The 27,007-nt window shown below is 42.0% G+C and overlaps 1 protein-coding gene across 1 annotated transcript in view; it reads left to right on the forward strand.

The window, feature by feature from the left end:
• The window catches only part of CNOT2 (CCR4-NOT transcription complex subunit 2), a 131,619-nt gene that overhangs the window by 41,414 nt on the left and 63,198 nt on the right, over positions 1–27,007 (forward strand). Inside the window, exons 2-9 of the mRNA XM_073555522.1 lie at positions 10,091–10,213; positions 11,865–11,937; positions 20,254–20,401; positions 20,593–20,775; positions 21,960–22,039; positions 23,542–23,667; positions 25,776–25,900; positions 26,694–26,814. Coding sequence (XP_073411623.1) covers positions 10,103–10,213; positions 11,865–11,937; positions 20,254–20,401; positions 20,593–20,775; positions 21,960–22,039; positions 23,542–23,667; positions 25,776–25,900; positions 26,694–26,814 — 967 coding nt within the window. The 5' untranslated portion in view covers positions 10,091–10,102. The remainder of the gene's footprint in view (positions 1–10,090; positions 10,214–11,864; positions 11,938–20,253; positions 20,402–20,592; positions 20,776–21,959; positions 22,040–23,541; positions 23,668–25,775; positions 25,901–26,693; positions 26,815–27,007) is intronic.

The raw sequence follows: 27,007 nt of genomic DNA on the forward strand, positions 1-27,007 counted from the left end.
TCAACAATTTGCAGGATTAAGAGCACAAGTATTAGCTCTGAGAAGGGCTTCTGGATTGAGTTGCAGCAGAAATAATGCAGTTAGCCCTATCTTGTCCTACACTATCCCTTCAGCACAATCTCTCCCTAAGTGCTGCTAACAGCAGTATTACTTTTAATTATCATTAGCACTTAGAAGCAGGACTGTGGAGTCGGTAAGCCAAACCTTCGACTCCTCAGTTTCCATGACACCGACTCCCTCATACTAGGGCTGTGGAGTTGGTAAGCCAAACCTCCAACTCCTCAATTTCCATGACTCCGACTACACCAAAATGGATTCCGACCACTACTCTGACTCCACAGCCCTGCTTAGAAGGGCTGTTGCCATAAGTTGAAAGAAATATAAATGTGGTTGAATTCCTGACTAATATGCGGCTACAATTCTGTCCCTCTTTCAACAGCACCTCTCCCCGCTCTGCCTGTTTTTGTGGGTTGCAGTGTGCCGAGCGTAGCCTCACGGGTCTTGTATAAACCCAATGAAGCTGTGCGGCCAGCCAATCACAGTAATGCCACAACCAAGATGTCTACGGCATTACAATGACTGTCAGGCAATCCCCGCATGTTTATTGGCTGTCTAAAATTTGCCAAAGATGTTGGACGGGGACTTGAGTTCCTTCTCGAGCATTCAAATATTATCAAGTAACGAGCATCCCGAGCACACTGATGCTCGAGTAACTAGTAATGACAAGAAAGCTCAATCATCACTAATAACCACGTCTTTAAATGACTTCAGAAGTGTTTAATGTTCAAGTATTTTATTTTACAAGCTGCATATATATTAGTATTTGTAAGCTCAAATAACCTAAAGATGGCTGAGCTTTAAAGACACCAATGTTGTGCCTCAGCATAGACACACCCCACCTAGTTTTTTTTCATTTGCAGCTCAAGGGAATATATTACAATGTCTGATTTTGAGATCCCTTAACATCAGTTATGGGAAAATACATCTTCTGGCCTTTATCCTTAGATCATGTTGTCATGATGTAGCTTGAGTTGGTGATTTGGATCCTATATAAAAGGGCACAGAATATGATCCTGCTTCTTTAGATAGTTCTCTATAGTGCCTTGCCTTCAGCTGATAAGCCCTTTAATATACTTTCTAATGATCAGCACATCGCAGAGCTTGCCATCTGAACGGACTACACTTCAAAGCAAATCCAAAGAGAGAGGATAGTGAAATCTGAGCATGCATGCTCAGACAGCTGTCACAAGCCAAGATGCAGCCCCACCAGTGACATGCCTTGCTGTGTTCACCTGATTCCTGTCCCTAGATAGGAAGTAGCAGAGCCAGAATCAAAACAGAATGATATATGACCCACACAACAATGAGCTTAAAGGAGCAGAGGAAGTATGAAAAGTGTATTAGAAAAGTGTTAGTTAGGAAGAGTTAAAAGTATTGAAGAGAGTTAAATTAGTAGTGGAAAACCTCTTTATTCCACCTTGAAGTGTGTTAAATTCTTCTGTCACGCTTGATAGTGGCATTTAAAGGGAACCTGTCACCCTTTTTTTCGGCTTGCAGCTGCCGGCATAGACATCGGGGGCTTATCTACAGCATTCTGTAATGCTGTAGATAAGCCTCCGATTCAACCTGAAAGATAAGAAAAACACGTTATATTATACTCACCGGGGTGGGCGGTCCGGTCCGGTGGGCGTTGCGGTCCGGTGCGACGCCTCCCCTCTTCATGCGATGACATCCTCTTCTCCCGTCCTGAAATGGCTGCGGCGCAAGCACAGTGCTCTACCCTGTTGAGGGCAGAGCAGAGTCCTGCAGTGCGCAGGCGTCGGGAGAGGTCCGGCGCCTGCGCACTGCAGAATTCTGCTCTGCCCTCAACAGGGCAGAGCAGTGTGCTTGCACCGCAGCCATTTCAGGACGGGAGAAGAGGACGTCATTGCATGAAGGGAGGGGACGGCGACACCATCGGACCGGACCGCCCACCCCGATGAGTATAATATAACGTGTTTTTCTTATCTTTCAGGTTACATCGGACGCTTATCTACAGCATTACAGAACGCTGTAGATAAGCCCCCGATGTCAATGCCGGCAGCTGCAAGCCGAAAAAAAGGGTGACAGATTCCCTTTAAGAGGTTGCACTGACTCGATGGAAATCAGCTCCTAGTGCAACACCACTTTTGGGTGCCAGCTATCAAACACAGCCTGCACCCACGCTGTGGGCTTAAGGTGTTAAAGGGGTTTTCTTATGAAGATATTCTCTTAAAGGTTACTGCTTTGAGGAAAAAAAAAAGCAACTTTCATAGTAAAAAATATTGAGGAACTTTCAAAAGTGGCTAGGGTCATTCCATATCAAGTGATCCAAATATGATTTTTTTTATTTTATGAAGTACAACTTTAGTTACTTACAAATTAAACGTTTAGAATTTTTTTCTTCATCAGTTAATTTTTTACAGACTTCTAAAGTTTTGAAAGCGCGAATTTTGGCCTGGTATGGCATTACATTTTTTATCACATCTCAGGCTAGAATTAAGATAAAGAGGTGGGAGAGGCATTATTTTTCTCAGAACGGTACTGGCTTTCATATGATCTATCACACGATTATGTTTCTGTATATTTTGTTTTGGAGAAATCAAATTTAAAATTTTGATGCGCAATTGTGAAAAAAAGTATGTTTTAAAACTGAAAAAATGCATGCGTGTTACCTGCATTCTTGTTTTTATTTGTACAGGGATTCACCTTGGGACCTGTCAAATTTATTTATATTTTTTTAAGCCTTGAATCATCTGATTTTATGTTTGAGAGTTTCTTTTTTCAAATTACAACTAAGGGTATGTGCACATGCTGCAGATTCTGCTGCGGATCTGCAGTGGATTTGGCCATGCGGATCCGCAGCAGATCTGCAAGCAATGTACAATACGATGTTAGCCAATGGGATTTCAAAACTGCAGTGCACATGCTTCAGATTTTTCAGCTGTTTTAAATCCGCAGCATGTCAATTCTTTCTGCGGATTCCGCAGCGATTTGACACCTATTCCATTGTCCAGGTGTCAAACCGCAGGGGAAAACCGCTGGCAAATACGCAGGAAAACTGCAGGTCACTTTACCTGCAAATCCGCTCTGAATAATCCGCAGGTGAATCCGCACTGTGTGCACTCACCCTTATTGAATTCAACATTTATATGCTACAGTAAAGAAACACAAAAAACAAATATCAGAAGTGCCAGAATAAATACATCTTAATCATCACACAACTTGCTCAGCATTTTCAACCTGAATGCATTGAACAAACCAAAAGAAAAAAGGTGATCATATCCTCAAGTGTGATTTTCTAAATACAGTCTCATCCTAAAAACAAGATTAAAAGAACCAATATTGTTACCACCTATTTATACATGTAACAATTTTTTTTCTATTACTGTATATACTCGAATATAAGTCGAGTTTTTCAGCCCCCTTTTGGGGCTGAAAAAGACCCCCCTCAACTTATATTCGGGTCACAGTGCCAACTTACCTGGTCCCTGTCATCTCCGTGGTCCCAGTTGTCTCCCCAGACCCCGGTGTTCGTCTGCGGTCCCCTGCAGCGTCCTGACAGCGGGTGATGATAGGGCCGCGGCGGCGTTCAAAATCTCTGCGCGCCGCTCTCTCCCGTCCTCCGGCAGAGACATGCAGGGGGCGCGATGACGTGGAAAGCACGCGCCCTCTGCCTGAGTCACTGAAGAGCCGGCGACGCTCAGGAGCAGCTGTCATCAACGTAGGTGAGTATATAGTTTGTTTTTTGTTTTTTTTAAATTCCAGCAGGGGCAGCGGAAGCAACATGATAGGATTACCAGTAATCCTATCACTTTGGGGGCAGCATTACGGTATTTGGGCCACCATTCACTGTGCAGCATTTATGGGGACATATGTTGTGCAGCGTTATTTGGGCCAGCATTCACTGTGCAGCATTTTGGGGGCATACTGTATGTTGTGCAGCATTATTTGGGCCAGCATTCACTGTGCAGCATTTTGGGGGCATACTGTATGTTGTGCAGCATTATTTGGGCCAGCATTCACTGTGCAGCATTTTGGGGGCATACTGTATGTTGTGCAGCATTATTTGGGCCAGCATTCACTGCAGCATTTTGGGGGCATACTGTATGTTGTGCAGCATTATTTGGGCCAGCATTCACTGTGCAGCATTTTGGGAGCATACCGTATGTTGTGCAGCATTATTTGGGCCAGCATTCACTGTGCAGCATTTTGGGGGCATACTGTATGTTGTGCAGCATTAAATTTACCAGTATCTTCGGCAATTCCCACTCTAGACTTATACTCGAGTCAATAAGTTTTCCCAGGTTTTTGAGGCAAATTTAGGGGGGTCGACTTATACTCGGATCGACTTATACTCGAGTATATGTGGTATATCACTAAACATGTCATTTATGAAGTGTTTAAGAAGAATAGTTCAGTAGTTAAATCCTCTTTCTATAAAATATGAACTAATCAAACATTTAATAGTACGTTTTTAAACTGGCCTTTTATCATCAATTTGTCCCTTCTAGTGGGTGAAATGTAATCTGGTCCATAAGTGCTTACTAGCAATGGCCATTTCCTTTTGTGTCAAAGAGTATGTGAGGCCGGTCATGGTGTTGGGCTCCGGACCTGAGTTAATATCTGATTTTTGTTAACTTTTAAAATGTCTGGTTTTCTTGGATACACAAAGGATGGCGCTGGGCCAGAAGGATGCAAAAAAGTCACTTCTACTTCTTCATTTTCACAATCTTTGGAGAGTACAGTAGCCAGCCACCAGCATCAGTCATATTCACAGGTCACATAACCAGTTATGTCATCCATTGCCAATCTTGTGCCGCCTTCTACCATTTCATGCACTTCACTGTCTTTGCTGAATGAAAAAATCCTTGTTTTTATTTCTGTTTCACTACATGGAATGACAGTGTGGTATTGCTGAGTCCCTTTGATGGGTTCTGCTTCCTGTAACCGATGCTTTAATAAACTCTCCTCCTCTTCGTAATCCTGGTTTGTACAATACATGAACTGGATGTTAAGAATATTTTTCTCACTCCATTTAAAAAGTTGCGTGGGTGTTAAGATTTGGTCTGAATATGGCCTCTGGAGGCTAGCCCGGGCTGCAAGGCGTTTCACGGTGCCTCCTAAACCATCACATACACCTTTGCCATGAGCAGTGGCATAAAAGTGCCATTCATCTTCCACTCCAAAGTCTTTCTTGTTATGGCATACATTTATAAAGTTTTTCCTGTTGTTATACTGTGCAGAAGAGCCATCCGAGAAGTAGTAGACCTTGCTCAAACTTGGGAGGATGTCTGTTTTTATCACTGAAATCAATTTTTTTTGGAACAAATGAACAGCTATTGAGTCGTGAAGTAAGCACTCAGATATCATAACTACACTTTTGTACTTTATTTCTCCATTCTCATTGTAATAGATAACACAAGGGTGCACAGTTGCTTGTTCATTGTTCCAGTGAAATGACTGTGCTTCATCCTGAACAACAAAGGAATAGTTCTCTGAAAAGTCTAAGCTTATTACTGCCTCATTCTGTTTGATGCTTTCTTTGAGGTGATTGTAGTAGTCAGACTGTTGGCGAGCTATAAATGAGTGTTTCTTAAGGACTATCAGCTGTTCACAAAAACATTCTACAAAAAGTTCTGCACGTTTACAAACAGTGTCAAAAGTATATCTGTCAACAGATATCCACTGTTTATAAGTTATATTATCTACCATAGCCTCTTCAAAATAACTTAATATTTTTTCTTTGAGAGCCAATACTGAAGGACATTTTTTGCAAATATGGAGATAACAACTCCAACTCTTTTCTGGACACAATATTTGAGACAGACATACTTTGTAATCACCAAGGTTGGACTCGCCAATCTGAATATCTTTCAGCTTACCCCCTTCAATCATGAGCTTAGTGTTCTGGTGTGTTGTACATACGCATACTGAGTGTGTACCACTACCACCAGCCAGGACACAATTCTTCAGTTGCAGGTCAGCAAATTTTGAAAATCCTATTTTGGCAGAAGTGGAATTTTTTTCTTTAAAAAGTTCATAGGTTTCTTTCAAATTGGTAAGAACCAGCCTCTTCTGGACAGGAGTTTTCTTACCGATCACTTTCACAGACACACAATCTTTCTTGCCAGGCATAATTCGGCTCACTTCATCACTATTGTAAAAATCTTTCACTTTCCCCACTATAGCTTCATCTAATGTTTTGCCTGGTTTAGGATCAGGACAAGACATGAAACCTTTTTGTTCAACTAGAGATTTGGCTTTTCTAGCCATTTTATTGCTAAAGTTAAATTCATTTTCTATTCTTTTGGATGTCCAACTCTTCGGTAGTGTAGTCAGTATCATGAACTGTTCACTTCTGCTGTGGGTGGATGTAAATTTATCTTTAAACTGCAGAATGATCTCTGAATCAGTGTCATTTTTCCTTCACCGTTTACTGTTTCACCTGCCAGCTCAAGGGTCAATTTTTTTTGTGACTTTTTCTAATTTTTTTGGCAATAACCTGGATAATGTATTTTTTTTTTTTTTTTGCAATGGGCGATTCTTCAATGTTAGAAAGTGATTTACTCAAATACTCTATTGTTAAATCAGGATTGATAAAATCCTCTGTGTTGGAAGTTACGGCTGAGTGCAGACGTACTTTTTGGCCCTGCGGATTTTTCCGCGCAGAATGGAAGAAATCTGCAGGTCAAATGACCTGCATTTTTCCTGCGGATTTCTTCCATTTTTCATGCGGTTTTCCATCGCGGTTTTCCCGCTGCGGATTTGGTGACAGAGGAGATGGAAAACCGCACAAAAGAAGTAACATGCTGCGGATTTTGTACCGCGAGAAAACCACGCGGAAAAATCCGCAGCGTCTGCACAGCGTTTTTTTTTTTTTTACATTGATTTTAAGGCTACTGTACATCACAATGCGGATATGCAACGTTTCTGCGTGGTAAAATCCGCTGCAAATCTGCATCATGTGCACACAGCCTACAGGTTCTTCGAAATGTTCTGCCTGCTGAGCGTTTTTCTCTTTTGCAAGTTGCTTTCTACAACTGTCACAAATTTTCATGCCTGCATTGATTGATGGATTTATATGAAACATCCAATCTTGTACCGGCCTAAAGGGGGTTTTACACTAAGCGATATCGCTAGCAATATCGCTAAAACGTCACTGGTTTTGTGACGTTATAGCGATATTGCTAGCGATATCGCTATGTGTGATACTTACCAGCGACCGGCTCCCCCGCTGTCCATCGCTGATCGCGCGAGAATGTCCGGCTCCATTTCTCGGCGGGCGCTTCCTGCTGAGACTTCCTGCTGTGACGTCCAGCGACTCGTGGAGGCGGGCGGGAGGACGCAGGATCGCTGTGTGTGAATGGTAAGTATCGTTCTCTGCGTCGCTGCTGCATCGCTGTGAGGTCTTTCTGTATGAAAGCTCACTAGCGATCATTTAGCGATGCACCAGCGATCCTGAACAGGTCGGATCGCCGGTCGGATCGCTGGTGCATCGCTAAATGTAAAAGGGCCTTAAGAATTTTTTTTTCTTGTTGTGTGTCCAGTTTTTTCAAAGGGATTGCAACAGCATGTATTATAAAATGCTGTTCTTTGAGAAGTAGCAGCCATTGCTGTGTGACAAAAATACAGTTAATATTAAGGAAGATGGGTAATAAAAATAAAGATTTACAGTACACTTGAGATATAACTGTGTTATTATCAAGTGAGTATTAGGGCTAATGCACACACAGCCTTTTCTGTCTGCAGATAAAAGCAGTTTTGGCAGCATTTTTCTACCGAGTTTTCACTATATCTGCATTAGTTTTTTTAATCGCTAGTGAAAACGATGGCAGCTTTTTTAATATTAATAGAGATAAATGCGTTTATTGCAGCGATCAAAAAGTAGTGATTTACTCAAAAAACACTGTATGTGTTTAACCCCATTGAAATCAATGGGGGGCGTTTTTCTGAACGATGATCACTCAGAATAGCGCTGTGTGTGCATTATCCCTTAATAAGAAAAGCATTAACCCCTTAACGACCAGGGGTATTTTTGGTTTTACATTTTCATTTTTCCCTCCCCTTCTTTCCAGAGCCATAACTTTTTTATTTTTCCGTTTATATGGCCATGTGAGGGCTTATTTTTTGCGGGACGAGTTGTACTTTTAAATGACATCATTGGTTTTACCATATCGTGTACTCGAAAACAGGAAAAAAATTCCAAGTGCGGTGAAATTGCAAAATAAGTGCAATCCCACACTTGTTTTTTGCTTGGCTTTTTTGTTAGGTTCACTAGATGCTAAATCTGACCTGCCATTATGATTCTCCAGGTCATTACGAGTTCATAGACACCAAACATGTCTATGTCCTCTTTTATCTAAGTGGTGAAAAAAAATTCCAAAGTTTGCTAAAAAAAAAAAAAAAAAAAAAAAAAATGTGCGCAATATTCCGAGACCCGTAGCGTCTCCATTTTTCATGATCAGGAGTCGGGTGAGGGCTTATTTTTTCCGTGCCGGACTGACGTTTTTAATGATACCACTTTTGTGCAGATACGTTCTTTTGATCGCCCGTTATTGCATGTTAATGCAATGTCATGGTGACCAAAAAAACGTAATTCTGGCGTTTTTAATTTTTTTCTCGCTACGCCGTTTAGCGATCGGGTTAATGCTTTTTTTTATTGATCGGGCGATTCTGAACGCCCGATCAATAAAACGCGGCGATACCTAATATGTGTATGTGGGATTTTTTTTTTACTGTTTTATTTTGATTGGGGCGAATGGGGGGTGATTTGAACTTTTAGGTTTTTTTAATTTTTTTTAATTTTTAAACAACATTTTTTTTTTTTTTACTTTTGGCATGCTTCAATAGCCTCCATAGGAGGCTAGTAGCTTGCGCAACCCGATCGGCTCTGCTACATATGGGCGATGAGCAGATCGCCCATATGTAGCAGATTTACTGCTGTGCTTTCAGTGCTGACCACCGGGTGGCGCTGAAAGCCATATGCCTGGAACAACCATAGAGGTCTCATAGAGACCTCTGGTTGTCCAGGCAACATGACGCCGACCCCCGATCACGATGACGCAGGATTTACCTGCGTTTTTTTACAAATCCGCGGGGACAAATCCGCAGCTCTCAAAAGTACGTGTGCACATAGCCTAACGGCCATTTAGAAGCTGCTGCCTTGACCAGAGGTCCACACATGGGATTTATGATGTGCTACTTGATTGTATGAATGACCCTCTTTATATGCTAAATTTGTGTCTATATGTTCTATTATTCCATTCTTCTTTTGCTTTGAAGCATTTGAGAGTAATGAGATTGACCTCATTGTCGCCCATTTCTATTCCAGGATTTGCATATTCTGCATTGGTTTATTAAAGGCCTTCTAAAGCCAACTTGGAAAGCTTACACGAGTAAAGCTTATGAAAAAAAAAAGCTACAATTAAAGGCAATCTGTCAACTGATTCATGCATCCCAAACTACGGGCAGCATGAATAGCACACTGGCTGTGTTGTTGCAGCCATGCATGTTTTATACTGACATGGTATAGAGCTTCAGAGAAAACATGCTAGTAATGGCTATCTGGGGGTTGGGTGTCTTGGCGGACTAGTGTGAGACAGGTTCCCGGAGGTTTCTCCCCACCCTGCTCCCTAGACTGTCAGGTCTCTCCCTATATGTATGTTTAGGAAATGACAAGTCTTCCTAGAGTAGATGCTGCCGTGGATTGCTCACTTTGACTAGTCCTTGCACGGTCTCCTGCCCGGCCTCTCAAAGTTTGTTTTTCTGAAACGCTGCAGTATTTCAGAGTAAAATGTGCCCGGGTGCAATAACACAGCCAGACTCTTATTGATGCAGTCCATGGCTTGGGCAGCATGAATTAGCTGAAGTGTTGGTGGTAAGGATTTCTCTAGTTTTCTGATCCATACTCACTATAGTCAATCTCTCTGCAGTATAAAAGGGCTGGTAACAAGGGCGCAATAATCATGCGGATATCACACATAAGAATTGCTTTAAGTCTGGTTCCCTCTTTCTTTTACATTGCAGTCATACAATATTCATTTATTGTGTTTTCCATATTATTTTTCAGGTGACATACAGCATGTTTGGTGCTTCAAGAAAGAAGTTTGTAGAAGGGGTCGAAAGTGACTACCATGATGAGAATATGTATTATAGCCAGTCCTCGATGTTTCCACATCGGTCGGAGAAAGACGTAAGTTGGATGCAACTTTTATTTTTTGTTCATTCTAATCACAATTGAAAGTATTCTTTAAAAGGGTTTTCCCATCTCCAAGATCCTATCCCAATGTGTAGTAGGTATAATATAATTATTATTATTATTAACAGAAAATGCCTTCAATTAGAAATGCTGTATAGTTTTTCTTGCCCTATCTCTTTCCTCATGCATGTGCAGGCATTGCAGGACCTTGGATAATCCATGGTTACGACCACTAGCAACTAGCTAACTGTCACTAGATCAGTAGTCGTAACCATGGATACCTAAGGTCCTGCAATGCCTGCAAATGGGGAAAGAGATATTTCAAATCACAAGAACTATCCTACATTTCTAATTGGAGGTATTTGCTAATGTTATTATTACACCTACTACGTATTGGGATAGGGTCTTGGGAGATGGGAATACCTATTTAAGTACACCCTGAAAAGTAGACTTGCCGTATTTTTCGGATTATAAGACGCACTTTTTTTCCCGCAAATTTGAGGGAAAAATGAGGGTGCGTCTAATAATGCTAATATACATTACTGGCCCCGGTGGAGCAGGGTCCCGTGGTCGCTGCTTGAGGAGGCAAGACGAGTGGAGCGTTTTCCGCAGGCTGGGGTGAGGGGGTGTTCGAATATGCGACTCTGCAGGTGTTCGGTGGTGCATGGGCTCCGCCGACATGTTGTGAAAGCCGGGAGCCCCCACACTTCCATGGTTTACTATGCGGTGGACTCCGGGAAAATGGCTGCCCGGGGGGCGAGGCATGTGCAGATGGAGATCTTGGGAGGTGAGATCTCAGCGCCAAGATCTCCATCTCTGCCATCGCCGCTCCTGGCAGCCATTTTCCCAGAGTCCACTGCATAGTAAACCATGGAAGTGCAGGGGCTGCAGGCTTTCACAAAATGTCAGCAGATCAACCGCACACCGCTTTTTCTCCCAGTCTGGGGTCCGCAGGACAGTCCCACTCCTGCCTCCTCCAGCAGCAACCCTGGGCCACCGCTGCCACGACCCCTGGTAAGCAATAAGACGCATGGATTATAAGAAGCACCACCATTTTATTAACAAAAAAAGTTTTTCCCTCTCTCACCTCAAAATTTGGGGCGCGTCTTTACAATCTTCAAAATACGGTAGTTACAGACTTGTTCTCCCTCTAGGCTTTTGTATTTGAATTGGAAGGGCGTTTTGCCATTAAGTGAAGCTTTTAGGAGATGACATTTATGTCCGACTAGTGAAAAGAATATCAAGAGAAATGATTGTCTAAAAAATTAAACTGATGGTGAAGGCTTCATTATAAGTAATTCAACATACATGTAAGTAGTGCTAGATCTATGGCCCTAAACTTTTGTAATACACCTAGAAATGTAAGTTTATGCCAGCATCAGAAGTGTATCAGAGGTGGTTTCATAAAATGTAATTTGGATTGGGGCGGGAACAGTTGCATTTCTTTTTTGTTAGATTGAAGGGGAATCTGTCATAATGATACTACCTCAAGGTGTTTATATGGTCATGGCTTGACTACAGAGCCAGGGAGTTGCCTATCAATTAGAGGTGGATGCAGCTGGATTACTCTGATATAAATATGTGCCATAATTCACCTTACAGGGAATCTGTGGTTGCTACTAATTTTATTTATTTTTATTTCCAGATGCTGGCATCTCCATCACCATCTGCATCGGGTCAGCTGTCCCAATTTGGGGCTAGTTTATACGGGCAACAAAGTAAGTTAATTACTCAAAGGGGTTGTTCTAAGAGTAAATATTTTAAGAAGAACTCTGGTTGTTTGTTTTCTTTTTTTTGTATGTTGTTCTTTTTCCTGTTATGATCATTACTAGTCACAGGAAAGCTGTCTGTCTAACTACCAAGACAGTCACTGATCACCAGAACTGAAGACTTCTGTCTGCTGTTTGAATGGTGCTGCTGTGCTTATACCCAATCACAGCTTCATTCATTTTTTTTTATGGGTCTGTCAAATATACACACGTGGTCAAAATTGTTGGTACCCCTCGTTTCATGACAGAAAAACCCACAATGGTGACAGAAATAACTTGAATCTGACAAAAGTAGTAATAAATTAAAATCTATGAAAATGAACAAATGAAAGTCAGACATTGCTTTTCAACCATGCTTCCACAGAATTTAAAAAAAATAAAACTCATGAAATGGGCCTGGACAGAAATGATGGTACCCTTAACTTAATATTTTGTTGCACAACCTTTTGAGGCAATCACTGCAATCAACCGATTCATGTAATTGTCAATGAGACTTCTGCACCTCTCGACGGGTATTTTGGCCCACTCCTCAAGAACAAACTGCTCCAGTTGTCTCGTGTTTGAAGGTTGCCTTTTCCAGACGGCGTGTTTCAGCTCTTTCCAAAGATGCTCAATAGGATTTAAGTCAGGGCTCATAGAAGGCCACTTCAGAACAGTCCAATGTTTTCCTCTAAGCCATTTTTGGGTGTTTTTAGCTGTGTGTTTTGGGTCATTATCCTGTTGCAAGACCCATGACCTGTGACCGAGACCAAGCTTTCTGACACTGGGCAGCACATTTGTCTCTAGAATCCCTTGATAGTCTTGAGATTTCATTGTACCCTGTGCCAGATGCAGCAAAGCAGCCCCAGAACATAAGAGCCTCCTCCATGTTTCACAGTAGGGACAGTGTTCTTTTCTTGATATGCTTGATTTTTCCTTCTGTGAACATAGAGCTGATGTGCCTTGCCAAAAAGATCCACTTTTGTCTCATCTGTCCATAGGACATTCTCCCAGAAGCTTTGTGGCTTGTCAACATGTAGTTTAGCAAATTCCAGTCCGGCTTTTTTTATGATTTTTTTTTCAACAATGAAGTCCTCTTTGGCTCATGCAACGACTGATGGTGCGATCTGACACTGATGTTCCTTGAGCTTGAAGTTCACCTTTAATCTGTTTAGAAGGTTTTCTGGGCTCTTTTGTTACCATTCGTATTATCCATCTCTTGATTTGTCATCAATTTTCCTCCTGCGGCCACGTCCAGGGAGGTTGGCTACAGTCCCATGGAGCTTAAATTTCCGAATAATATGTGCAACTGTAGTCACAGGAACATCAGGCTGCTTGGAAATGATCTTCTAACTTTTACCGTTAACTTGTTTGTCTATAATTTTCTTTCTAATCTCCTGAGACAACTCTTTTCTTCGCTTCCTCTGGTCCATGTCACCCAACAGCACAGTGAGTATCTGTAGCCCTGTATACAGGCCCACTCACTGATTCCAAGATTGTAGACACCTGTGATGCTAATTAGTGGACACACCTTGATTTAAAATGTCCCTTTTGTCACATTATTTTCAGGGGTACCGTCATTTCTGTCCAGGCCTATTTCATGAGTTTTATTTTTTTTTTTAATTCTGTGGAAGCATGGTTGAAAAGCAATGTCTGACTTTCATTTGTTCATTTTCATAGGTTTTTTATTATTACTTTTGTCAGATTCAAGTTTATTTCTGTGACCATTGTGGGTTTTTCTGTCATTAAACGAGGGGTACCAACAATTTTGACCACGTGTGTATCCGTGTATTGTACTTGGCAATCTCCGATAGTCTAATAAAAAATTAGTGGGGTGGCCATCAAGCATGCACACTAAAGCCTTTTTCAAATAAGGGCCAGAATTCTCCTCCTTCTGGTAGTTCTCAATCCTTTACCTAATGTTTTGTCAGATACCGCTTCGGTTCCATCTATTTTGAATGTTTCTTCATCCTTCCTAATCACTACAGAAGCAGTAAATTCTGCTTTCTCTTGCAGTGACTGCTAGTACATTTCAGAGCATGATTCTCTAATCTCTTCCATACCTATGGGATGGAGTTTCTGTATAACACAGATGTTGATAAATCCCCCTTAACTTGACTCTGCGCAGTTAGGCCTCATTCAGATGTTAGTGTTGACCATAATTGTTCTATTTTTTTCATCCGTGCTAAACTCATGGCGTAAGTACATTTTCTTCCGGCAGCATGGATAAAAGGTGCCAATATAAATCTGTGAAAAATGAGGATGAATGAACTCATGGAGATCAACATCCAACACTGCGGAGACACCATCACATGTTTCTCAACGCAGTGATTCTAGAGCAATGCCCCCATCCCTTATGGGAAATATGTAAAAACATGCAAAACACAAGCCGCGGAGACACCATCACATGTTTCTCAACGCAAGCAATACAAATCTGTGGGTCAGTGAAAAACACGTACAGCTCACGGATGGCATTTGTATGCTGTCCGTATTTAAAGTGGTTGTCGACCCTTTCTCATTTCTCATGTTTGTCTACATTAAAATAAAAACACTTATACTCAGGTGTCGGGTATTGATGCGAGTTTCTCGCATTGCACTTGCAAGTGTGACCCCGGCCTTAAGGGGGTTTTACACATAGCGATATCGCTAGCAATATCGCTAAAGCATCAATGATTTGGTGACGCAGCAGCGATATCGCTATGTGTGATACTTACCTCTGAACGGCTCCCCCCGCTGTCTGTCGCTGATCGCGCAGCTCCATTTCTCGTCGTCAGCTTCCTGCTGGTGCCGACGAGCGACGTGTGGATGCGAGCGGGAGGACGTCAGGATCGCCTCGTCTGAAAAGTAAGTAACGACCGCTAGATCGCTGCTGCATCGCTGTGAGATCTGCCTGTGTAGAAGCTCACTAGCAACCACCTAGCGATGCACCAGCGATCCTGACCGGGTCATATCGTGGTCGGGATCGCTGGTGCATCGCTAAATGTAAAGGGGCCTTAAGTGTTTTTTTATTTTAACGAGGCCAAACATGAAGTATTAGAAAGGGTTGTGCAAGTAGTGGACAACCTCTTTTATATTGCAAAGTATAGGAATGCTTGTAATTTATTTATCTGTTCGTGAAAAACACTCATTGACACACTGATGGTAAAAATGGACACCCGAACCATACACTGATGCAAAACACTGATGACACCGGTGCCATTTTTTTCAAGTATGTGTTAAAACACGGATATATGAATGGGCCCTTAGTCTATATATACAGTGCTCTTTGAAAGTTTGTTAATCTCTCAGATTTTCCATATTTTTGTATTAATTTGACATAAAACTGCATCAGGTTTTTGAACAAGTCCTGGAAGTTAAAAAAAAAAATAAAAAAATTAACAATTGATTAAAAAAAATTCGCTCCAATATCATGTGTGTATGACTTCATAAAGTATGCGAGTCTTTCCTTTCAGTATTGGGTGTGACCTCTTTGTGCGGTAATAACTGCATTTTAATGTTTCCAGTAACTGTTATTTAGCCCTACACATCAGCTTGGGCGAATTTCAGCCCATTGCTCCCAACAAAGATCAGGACTTTTGACTTGGCCTTTTCAAAATTTTATCTTTGTACTTTTCCTACTCTTTTCTAGAATGACGTGTGTTTTTAGTCGTTGTCGTGCTGCACGACCCACTGTCTCTTGAAATGAAGTTCATTGACAATGTCCTGACATTTTTCTTCTGGAATTTGTGGATAAAATTAATAATTTATTGTTGCATCAATGATCGCAAGCCTTCCTAGTTCAGATATAGTAAACCAGGCTCAAAAAATGCAGTGTCTTTTTAACAACAAAAATCTCATTTTAGTCTCCCCCATCTACAAAAATTGCATCCAATAACTTTTTGGCTTGTTCTGGTGACCTTTGGCAAACTGCAGATGGGCGACAATGTTTATTTTGGAGAGCAGTGGCTTTCTCTTTGTAATCATGCCATGGACACCATTGTTGTTCAGTATCCACCTGATGCTGGACACTTTAGCTGCTGTTGAATATTCAAGTGAGAGAGGCCTTTATTTGCTTAGAGGTTATCTTAGGGTTTCTTGTGTTTGTGACCCATATGGTCAACTAGCAAGACTTTGCTTGTTGGTTAACCTCTTTGGGGAGGGTAATAATAGGCTTGAATTTCCTCCGTTGGTACCCAAACTGACTGGATTGATGGAGTCCAAACTCTTTAGCGAGCATTTTGTAACCTGTTGAGCATGAGCATTAACAATTCTTCTGAGGTGTTCAGAAATCTTTTTTTTCTTCTTCTACAAGCGTGCGTGAACATCAGACTTTGTCAGATCTTTGTTCTTTAAATAAGATCGGTTGCCCACTCACACCTGATTGTCATCCCATTGATTGAAAACACTAGACATATTGTTAAAAGTGAAAGTCTTGACATTTTTTACTTAATTGATTTGTTAAAGTCTGTAGTTTTAGGACAAATTGATGCAGATATGTATTGTTCAACATATTTATCAACGATTTAGATGAAGGAATTGAGGGTAAACTGATTAAATTTGCTGATGACACAAAGCTAGGAGGGATAGCTAATACTAGAGAAGAGAGAGAGAAGATTCAAAAAGATATAAATAAACTGGAGCAGTGGGCAGCAACTAACAGAATGGTTTTTAACAGGGAAAAATGCAAAGTACTACATCTGGGCAATAAAAATGAAAAAAGCATATACAGAATGGGAGGAATAGGGCTAAGCAACAGGTTGCATGATTTGGGAATGTTTAGCCTGCAAAAGAGGGGGAGACAGAAGCACACAATAGGGTCTTATCCAGTGATATAAACGTTTCACAGATATGGATCCACTCACCTGGTTCAGTTGTGTGAAACACAACAACCATAAGCACAAATGGGTAGGATCCGATGAACTGCAGCAATCAGCCGGTCACTGGAATTGCATATATAGGAAGGAGAGAAATCCGGCTTTCAGGATCGCGCTGTTCCAGTCCAAAGTTCACAGGGAGTTAATCCAAGGACCAAGCAGTGATTATAACTTCCTTTTTATTCCATAAACTCTACGCGTTTCGTGTACACACTGTACACTTCCTCAGGAGAAAAAGTTACACTGGCATCACATTCCATTCTCCTTATATACTAGCTTCCCCAGGAAGTGAGGTAGATGCTCATTGCACTTAAAAAAAATTCACACATAACTATCAACATAATATAAAATCACAAAAATCACTAATAGATGAATTTTAGTGATTTTATATTATGTTGATAGTTATGTGTGAATTTTTTTTAAGGAGAATGGAATGTGATGCCAGTGTAACTTTTGCTCTCTCCTTCCTATATATGCATAGCCTGCAAAAGAGAAGACTGAGAGGAGGACTTAATAACTGTCTACAAATATCTCAAGGGCTGTGATATTGTAGAAGGATCATCTTTATTCTCATTTGCACAAGGAAAGATTAGAAGCAATGGGATGAAACTGAATGGGAGGAGACACAGATTAGATATTAGAAAACACTTTTGACAGTTAGTGATCAATGAGTGGAACAGGCTGCCACGAGAGGTGGTGAGTTCTCCTTCCATGGAAGTCTTCAAACAGAGGCTGGACAGACATCTGACTGGGATGACTTAGTGAATCCTGCTTTGAGCAGGGGGTTGGACCAGATGGCCCAGGAGGTCCCTTCCAACTCTACGATTCTATGATTCTATATTCAGAAATATTGAAAGTTTTCAAGGTTTCAAAAAAAATGTTAAGCACCATTGTATACACCTAAGGCCTCTTTCACACTTCCGTTTTTGACAATCAGTCAAGATCCGCCGATTTGGAAAAAAAACGGATCCGCCATTTTTCTTTGCGGATACGTTTTTTTCCCCATTGACTTTCATTATAGGCGGATCTTGACGGATTGCCGTCCATTGCATCCGTTTTTGTGCGGATCCGCCAAAATGTTGCTGTCCGTCAACATCCTCAAACACTTCCAAACGGAGCTTGCAACGTTTTTTTGGCCGGCGGATCCTCTAGACACTGATTTAACCCGAAATTCTGTCTGGGTGCCGGACAACACAAAAAAATTCCCCCTCTCCCTCTCTCTCCCCCTCTCCCTCTCTCTCCCCCTCTCCCTCTCTCCCCCTCTCCCTCTCTCTCCCCCTCTCCCCCTCTCCCTCTCTCTCCCCCTCTCCCTCTCTCCCCCCCTCTCCCCCCTCTCCCTCTCTCCCTCTCTCTCCCCCCTTTTCCAGGCTGCGATTCCTTTAACATTCTTCATTTGGCGGATCCGTCCAAAAAACGGTCGGGTGGCATCCGTTCTCATCAGTACTAAAACGGATCCGCTATCCGTCCTTTTGGCGGATTTTAACTGACACTAATAACTGAAGTGTAAAAGAGGCCTAATTTATGGCAATTTAGTAGTGAAAATTTTCTCAAATGTATTCCAAAGCCAGACTGGTGTACAATTTCTGGAGATGGTGCATGCCTGTTGATTATATGGTGTGTGCCTCTTAATGAATCAGATGCATCTAACTCTAGAAGTTCCAGTTATTAAAGTTGTCCAGGATTGGCATGAAAATCTGCAGTCAGTTTTTGGGACTGTAGACTTGTGAATCCTCACAGGTCGTGCTCGGGATTCTCCACCGCCAGGGGCAGGCCATCATGTGACTGCAAGTCTGCAATTTCTATACTCTTCACGGCCACATTCCAACTAGACCTTCATGGCCCCAGCTCAAGGCACATAGTTACTGAAGACTTTTGTGTAAAACCTGGACAACCCCTTTAAGACTGGTATTCACAGCTGCAGTCCTAAGGAATCAGCCCCCTTATGCTCCTTGTGTCCTTACCTGAGAGCTAAGTGTGAAAGAAATGGCAGATTGACAGGTTAGAAAGCATATCTTTCCGTCTTGTGCTAATAATGAGACTAAGAGGGAAGTTATTGAATACATCGAGATGGGAATGGTGTGTGGAGCTGACTGGTTGACAAAGCTGGCCACTATTTTTCTATGGTGCATAATTATATAGTTGATGAGAGTGAGAAGTTATAGTAGCTCAGGTAGGTTTAAACTCCTTATACATCAGACAGGAGAGCGGGGGTTTATTAGGAAGGAATAGGGCTGACTGTAATAATGACGTCAGATTGTAGCTCAGCCAGTGTCGAGCATTAACTTCCAATTTGAGCAGCAAAGTAGCTAGTGGTAGTCAGTGAGGCTTCGTAGCTTGCCTTTCAGATCGCTATTGTGGCTGAAGGTAACAGAAGAAACCATGCCAAGAGGTGGCACACTTAAGTACTAGTGGTAATAACTATACAAACAAAAAAAAATGCTAGGGTGGTTCTTTGCTTTTATTATTTTAGATCCCATAAAACATAGCAAGTTTCAGTTACAATTGTTTAACCAGAACGCTTCGTGCTGTTGTGCCAGGTCTTCTGATCAGAAGTGTTGCCAGGGATGCAGGTTTGCTGGCCTCCTGTCCGGTGGCCACAAATATGGTATCGGACCAGGTCATGTGAATCTTTTTGCTCAACTTTTAATTGCAAGAATTAGGCCTGTTTCACACATCAGTTTTTGTGTTCAGTCAAAATCCGCTAAAATGGCAGATAGCGGATCCGTTCCTGTACTGACCACAACGTTTGTCACCGGACCGTTATTTTAACGGATCCGTTAAAGGAACCGCTGCCTGGGGAGAGAGGGAGAGAGAGAGATTTTTCAGCCGCCAGAACAGAGTTTAGGGTTAAATTTCCGGCTGAGTGAAGTCTTTTGGGCATGCGCAGTGAGAAGTGCGGATCCTGCCGCCCGAAAAAACGTTGCATGGTCCGTTCGGGCATGTTGGCGGACGTCAAAATTTTGGCGGATCCGCAAAAAAAAAAACGGATTGCCATCTGTCAAGATCCGCCGGTAATGCAACTCAATGGGGGAAAAAAAACAGATCCGCCAAGAAAAATGGCGGATTCGCTTTTTTTTGCAAAACGGCGGATTTTGACTGATGGACAAAAACGGATGTGTGAAACCGGCCTTTGTCTGCCACTCCATTACAAGAGTAAAAATGAACTAGTGAGTATATTTGACAAACCCCTTAGGTGAACGGTCTTAGGCCAATTATGTAACAGCAATAACTATTCATAGAAGAATTAAGAAAAGAAAAACATTTCCAAATGAAACTGTGTGATGTATGTTGGTATCTAATAGAGAAATGTAATGTTTTATTCATGGGCAACACCTTTAAAATTCAGATTTTGAAGTTCTAAAATGTAATTGGTCATAAATTGTGAAGTTCTCAGCTGCTTCCTTGTACTTATATGTAGTCTTGCTTTCTATAGGTGCACTAGGCCTTCCAATGAGGGGGATGAGCAACAATACTCCTCAGTTAAACCGCAGCTTATCACAAGGCACTCAATTACCAAATCATGTAACGCCGACAACAGGGGTACCAACAATGTCACTTCATACGCCACCATCGCCAAGCAGGTAATTGCAAAATATGCAGTTTTTACTTATTAACCTTCTTTTTTATTACCTTGACTTGAATTTATCAATAGCACCTAAATGATATTAAGTTTGTATATACGTCTTTCAGTCCAAATATTCGTTTTGTCATACAATGCAAGTTTACATTGCTTGCCTCTCTTCCTGCTGATCCCCTTAATGATGTGTTTCAGGGGTATCTTACCGATGAATCCCAGGAACATGATGAACCACTCCCAGGTTGGTCAGGGCATTGGAATTCCCAGCAGGACGAATAACATGAGCAGTTCAGGTTTAGGTAGTCCAAACAGAAGCTCGCCCAGCATAATATGTATGCCAAAGCAGCCATCATCCCGGCAACCTTTTACTGTGAACAGGTAAGCAGCTTTTTCTTATGGTCTTTAGGGCTTTGATATGGATGGCACAGATAAATATTCCAACATGGGGCACCTTTCATACATTTATGGCATAATCTGCGTATTTGTCGTAAATGACTAGGATGGAGACACCATTTTTTATTCTATTCTTACTGTGGTTTACCACTCTAGATTGCAGTCCTCGGGACACCAAAAGGGAGTCTGTCAGCACAGAATGACTGTTCAAACCAAGTCCAGGTGCTCGGTGCACCCTTGGCGTGGCAAAAAGATTAACTGTAGTTCTCCACCTACTTGTTTTCCAAGTAGGTAGGAAGAGACCTCAAACTGTATGGCCACGCTAGGGGTGCACCAAACTCTTGTACATGGCTTGAGCAGTAATTCTAGGCTCACAAACTCCCTTTAAAGACTGGAATACAGGCTTAGCGTAATGCTGGCAAGAGGAAACAGAGTAGTGGACAGTATTATATGCCCCCTCTGCTGAGAAATCTGGCATTGTAATGGAGAATGTTTAGCTAGTTACAGGTCATTTGTAACACAACAAAGCAAGTGAAAAAGTGAAGTGAAAGCCCAGGACATCCAGCTGGTCACTTTATTAAAAGTAGTATTCTCATCTTTATAGGTGGGTATTGTCAGATATTGTTTGTAAATGCAAGCATCTTTGCACCTTATGCCTTTTTTAAATTTGCAGCTTTTTTGATATACTTACACTTTTGTTTAGATCAACTTCTGTATAGCTGAAGCTTCCTAGGATTTGAAGATCAGTGCTTACAAGCTCAGTAGAAAAGATCTTGTAACCACTGTGCATGTTTTGCTGTCTAGCAGTGGTCGGTTGCTATAAGCTGTAAACAACAGTAAAGTGTTAGTGTGAAGAACTTATCATTTTATTAAACAGTAAATGGCAAAAGGGGTTGTATTCATAAGCATTGTTTGATAATAACTATTTATGAAGATTAACCCTTTAATTTGCCCCTCCCAACAAAGTGGAATCAGCTGCCGATAGCATCTACTGCACCTCTCCATTGCACTAGTTCTTATAGTTCTCCCCCCACACTGAAAATGGCATGGCACTTTCTTGCCTATGCTGTGATGTATGTCTCCCTTTGTATTGTTTTTCACATCCTAGTCTGTATTCTCATTTTACCTGATATTTTTCAAAACTAATGTTGTCCCCTTTGATCATACAGCATGTCTGGATTTGGTATGAACAGAAATCAGGCGTTTGGTTTGAACAATTCATTATCAAGTAATATTTTTAATGGGACAGGTGAGTACTTTTTTAACTGAAGTATTTGTTACAATAGATGTCACCGCTCATGTATTATTTATATCATATTTTGATATTTGTTTAATCACTTTGATAAGTTATATTATTAGAAGTCTACAATTACCAAAGTTGTAATATTCTTATGGTGAAGGGTGCGGGAGTTCTTAAACACGTCTTTGTCCATTTTCACTACATTAGATGCGGTTGTTTCAGGAAGACTGTCCCTGTGTGTTTGGGCAAACCACTATCAGAGTACACTTACCATATCTGTGCATTACATAATCAACAATACATTTGCATGCATGACAAATAATGCTGCGGATGGGAATCCTAGCAGCTGGGGGTAAGAAGTGGGGCCCCCATCATTCGGCTACTCACTGGGACGTCTTTTAAAAGTCCATGGACAACTCATATAAGTGGAATGTGCCCTTTTCTATTTAAAATGTTGATTCTCTTCTATTGGCATGAGTATTGAATGTTCCATATCAGTGGTTGATGATCTGTGTCTCATACCGTCGAGATGCATATAATACAAAGGTATTAGAATGGAGAGCTACAGCTGGACTATATACTATACTATTTTTTAATAGTAAGGCTGGCATCACACATGTTTCTCTGTCCTTACTTGAACTGCAAAACGCTAATGTATGACACTGGTGTAAAAGACGTGCATTATAAGCAAATCTAAGTAAGGCTACTTTCACACTAACTTTTTTTGCGCTGCGCCTCATGCGCATTCCAAACGCAAGCAAAAAACGCATTAAGCGTTTTGTATGCGTTTGCTGTTTTTTGTGTGCATGCGATTTAACCAGTTTGTCGCCATGTTAACTCTAAACATGCATGTGATTTTAAACGCATGCGTGCGTATGTCCTAGCGCATGCTTGCGATCCCATAGACTGTAATGTTGTTTTTTTTGCGCATTCCGTGCACTAACGTGCGCATGCGTTTTTTGGCAGCAGTTGGGCGCAAAGAAAAATGCAACATGATGCGTCTGGCGCGCCTGGGCGCACACCTGGAAAAAACGCAGCGCACGAAAATGCTCATGAACGCGTATGCGCCTGCCATGTTAAAGATAGGGGAGCAATGCGCATGCGCACGAGGCGCAGCTCAGAAAAACGCTAGTGTGAAACCAGCCTTACTGCATTTAGTAAATGCAAGAGGACCATGCACGTCAGAGCTTACAATCTGCATGTGTAGCCATGAAGTGGCACAGATAAATTTGTCATTGGTTACAGCTTTCTGGCCCTGTGCTGTATGTAATCTCTGGGCCCACAGTACTTCCATCTCTGGCGATTAAATGATCTAGAATAACAGTGGACTATTTTCTGGCCTTCATCCTTCTACAATTATCAGCATACTTCTGCATTTATCACGCTGCAATGTATATTAGGTGCTTTTATTACAAAAAATGGGATTATGAGCCAAGAGCTACATTTGTCGAACTCATTCACAATTCTAGGCTATGCTTGCTCATCACTTTTGCTATGCCTTTGTTTTCTAGACGGAAGTGAAAATGTGACCGGTTTGGACCTTTCAGATTTCCCTGCACTAGCTGATAGAAATCGAAGGGAAGGAAGTGGCAACCCTACACCGTTAATAAACCCTTTGGCTGGAAGAGCTCCCTATGGTAAGGCAATGCTTATTTCCTGGAAGCGTGATTACAAATGCCGTAGCGTGGATGCTGTTCAGCTGAGATTCATGGTGTTTTTTTCCTCCTTTGCAATGTTTCTGACCGCTTAGATTTTTTTCCACTAAACAATAGTTTCCCTCTGACAACTTTGTAGATACCGTATTTTCCGGCGTATAAGACAACTTTTTAACCCCTGAAAATCTTCTTAAAAGTCGGGGGTCGTCTTATACGCTTAGTGCATATGGTGGGGGAGTGGTCCCGATGAACAAGGGAGGGTGTAAGTGGTGTTATCATCCCCCTTTTACCTCATTGGTGGCAGCGGTGCGGCGGCTCCTCCTTCAGCAGTGTGGCGGCGGCTCCTCTTTGTCCAGCGTGGGGGCGCTGTGCTGGGGGGCGGCTGCGGCGGCTCTCTGTCCAGCGTCGGTGCTCCTCCGTCATTTCCCCAAAGCCCGGAGGCCCAGGCAGCTCCATTGCTGCGATGTGGTGGGAAAATGGCCGCCGGAGCCCACGCATGCTCAGATTCAGATCTCGTCCCGAGATCTCGGTAGATGAGATCTGAATCTGAGCATGCACGGGATCCGGCGGCCATTTTCAGGGAGGCCACCGCATCGCAGCAGTGGAGCTGCCTGGGCCTCCGGGCTTTGGGGAAATGCCGGAGGAGCCCTGACGCTGGACAGAGAGCCACGACAGCCGCCCCCCAGCACAGCGCCCCCACGCTGGACAAAGAGGAGCCGCCGACCCCCCAGCACAGAGCCGCCACAGTGCTGATGGAGTAGCCGCCGATCCCCAGCACAGAGACCCACAGACAGCACCGCTGCCACCAATGAGGAAAAAGGGGGATGATAACTCCACGTACACCCTCCCTTTGTCATCGGGACCACTCCCCCGCACCTGGCATATAAGCTGACACACGGCATATAAGAAGACCCCCGACTTTTAAGAAAATGTTCTACTTTAGCTGGAAAAGTTGGGGGGGTCGTCTTATATGCCGGAAAATACGGTATATTACTTTATCTTCTGGTCCTGAGCAGCCGTCTCAAAATTTGGCTTTGCAACATTGAAAACAGATGTCTCTGTAAGCTTTTACAATGCCTGGGGACTTCAGATTGCCGTACAGCTAATGGTTTTGGTGGTACTTCTTAGAATACAGACCACCATAGCAAGGCCTGCAAAGGATGATGGGAGATTTTAGCTAGATTTCTCTAAATGATTCCACTAAAAGCTTGGTTCACACACGGTATAAAAGGTTATTGGCAATTTGCCTCACGGTGGTTATATTGTGACGAGATTTCTGTCTTCATTAGATCCAAGTGCTAAAATACTGTTTATACGGCATAATTTTAACACCCTGTTCTATGGGTATATTTTGGCAAAATCGGAGTGAAATAGAAACACTCACAAATTGAAACATTGTTTTGAGTGGCCATCTGAAGATTGACATGAAGTGAAAAAATGTGGCATTGAGGGGAGTAAATATCACTAAGCTTAAGATGCCATTTTTATTTAATGAAAGACTTGACAGCCTCAGACGATTTTTCTAAATATCACCTATTAGCAAAAGTGCTCAGAATTAACAATAATAACCCCTAAAAGGACATGCACTTTCACTTTAAGAGGCGCTGTAGAAGAATGTGCAATACTGCTACACATGGTAGTATTCTAAAGCCTGGAAGTTCGGCCCTGACTTTTGCTAGAAAGCTTGTCCACTTCATGGGATGGTGGAGTTACTGCTGAATAGATGAAAAAGAGCAGCCCCAGACTGGTGGTTAAATAACCCTTAACTTCTCCAAGCAGAATTTCCTTGAAAACACAGATCCCCTACCCCCACCCCTTATAGGACGCCATATCTTGCAGCAAGTTAAACTCCAATTCCGTTGCAGAAATGTGAGGGTCAGCCTCAGATTGCTGATGCAGATGTGTTGCAAGTCTGCATCATCTTTTGGAACCAAACCAATCTGAACTGTACACACTCTCCCATCATTTTCCTTATAGTGAGAACTCTGAAGATCGCAGTAAACCTGTATAATGCTGTGTATATATGGCAGCTTTTATGGCTTGTGAAATATCTGGATATGTGTACTAATAAAGAGCTCTTGCTTTCGCAGTCGGTATGGTGACAAAGCCAGCAAGTGAGCAGTCTCAGGACTTCTCAATACACAACGAGGACTTCCCTGCATTACCAGGCTCCAGCTATAAGGATCCAACATCGAGCAATGATGACAATAAATCTGTACGTACCAATGAGGCAATTGATGAAAACTTATTCTACTTTGACATTTTATGGATTCAAAATTTTTAGCAGTGACTACCAGTTAATAAAATGTTCTTTTGAGCTGGCCTTTACTGCAGACAGCCATTCCTGCTTCTGTTCCCTTGGAATGCGCATTGCTGGCCATTTTTTTGGTTGGAATGAGAACAGTTCTGCTAAGGATGTAGAAGTATTATTGAAGTATATTAAGGACCAGATGGTTTTTTGCTTTAGCTCTAATATTTTTCCTTCCCTTCTTTCAAGAGCCATAACTGGCGCCATTTTACTGGAGCCAAATTTTTCTTGCTCCAGCAAATTAGCGGTACATGCGCAGTACCATCTATCTGCACAGGTGGGCCGCACTTGCACAGATTGAGCGCATCACTTTCCGAAAGATGCTACTGTGCGAGCGCCATTTTGTTGAAGCAAAAAAAAATATTTTTTTTATGTTCACAATATTAACTACACAAGCACAGTATTTAAAATGGGGGAGGCAGGTCACTGAAGGTTCAGTGACATGTCATTTAAGCCACAATGATGACGATGAGGCCAGAGTACCAAACACCTGCCCAGTCTTGCCCCTGTGTATCTCAAAAATGCAAAAACAATAAACAAGAACCACAAGACGGATTTCTTCACCTCAGGTATCATTTTAGTTAGTGTAACAGTGCCAACCTGACAATGCCTGTAGTTGACATAGCAAAATCCTGAGGACAGATTTGCTTTAAGTAATAGTTGATTGTATTAATATCTTCATTATGTTTTTCATGAGCAGAATTTAAATACACCCGGAAAGACTGCCTCAAGTACAGATGGACCCAAATTTCCAGGAGACAAAAGCTCCACAACACAAAATAATAACCAGCAGAAAAAGGGGATCCAGGTCTTACCTGACGGTGAGTTCTTTTATACATTGCGCTACGTCAGATGCAAGCTTAACCTTTTCTCAACACCTGTTGTATAATATACATAACAAAATAGTCCAAAACTAATAGCCACCTCAATTCAGCATATTATATCTCAATTTCTGCCACAAATTTGTGCAGACATAACAAAGGCAAATAGGCAAAAATAGATGAATCAATAAAA

This window comes from Dendrobates tinctorius, unplaced genomic scaffold, assembly GCF_039654945.1.
Source record: "Dendrobates tinctorius isolate UK_male_01 unplaced genomic scaffold, ASM3965494v1 ptg000224l, whole genome shotgun sequence".
Lineage (NCBI taxonomy): Eukaryota > Metazoa > Chordata > Amphibia > Anura > Dendrobatidae > Dendrobates > Dendrobates tinctorius.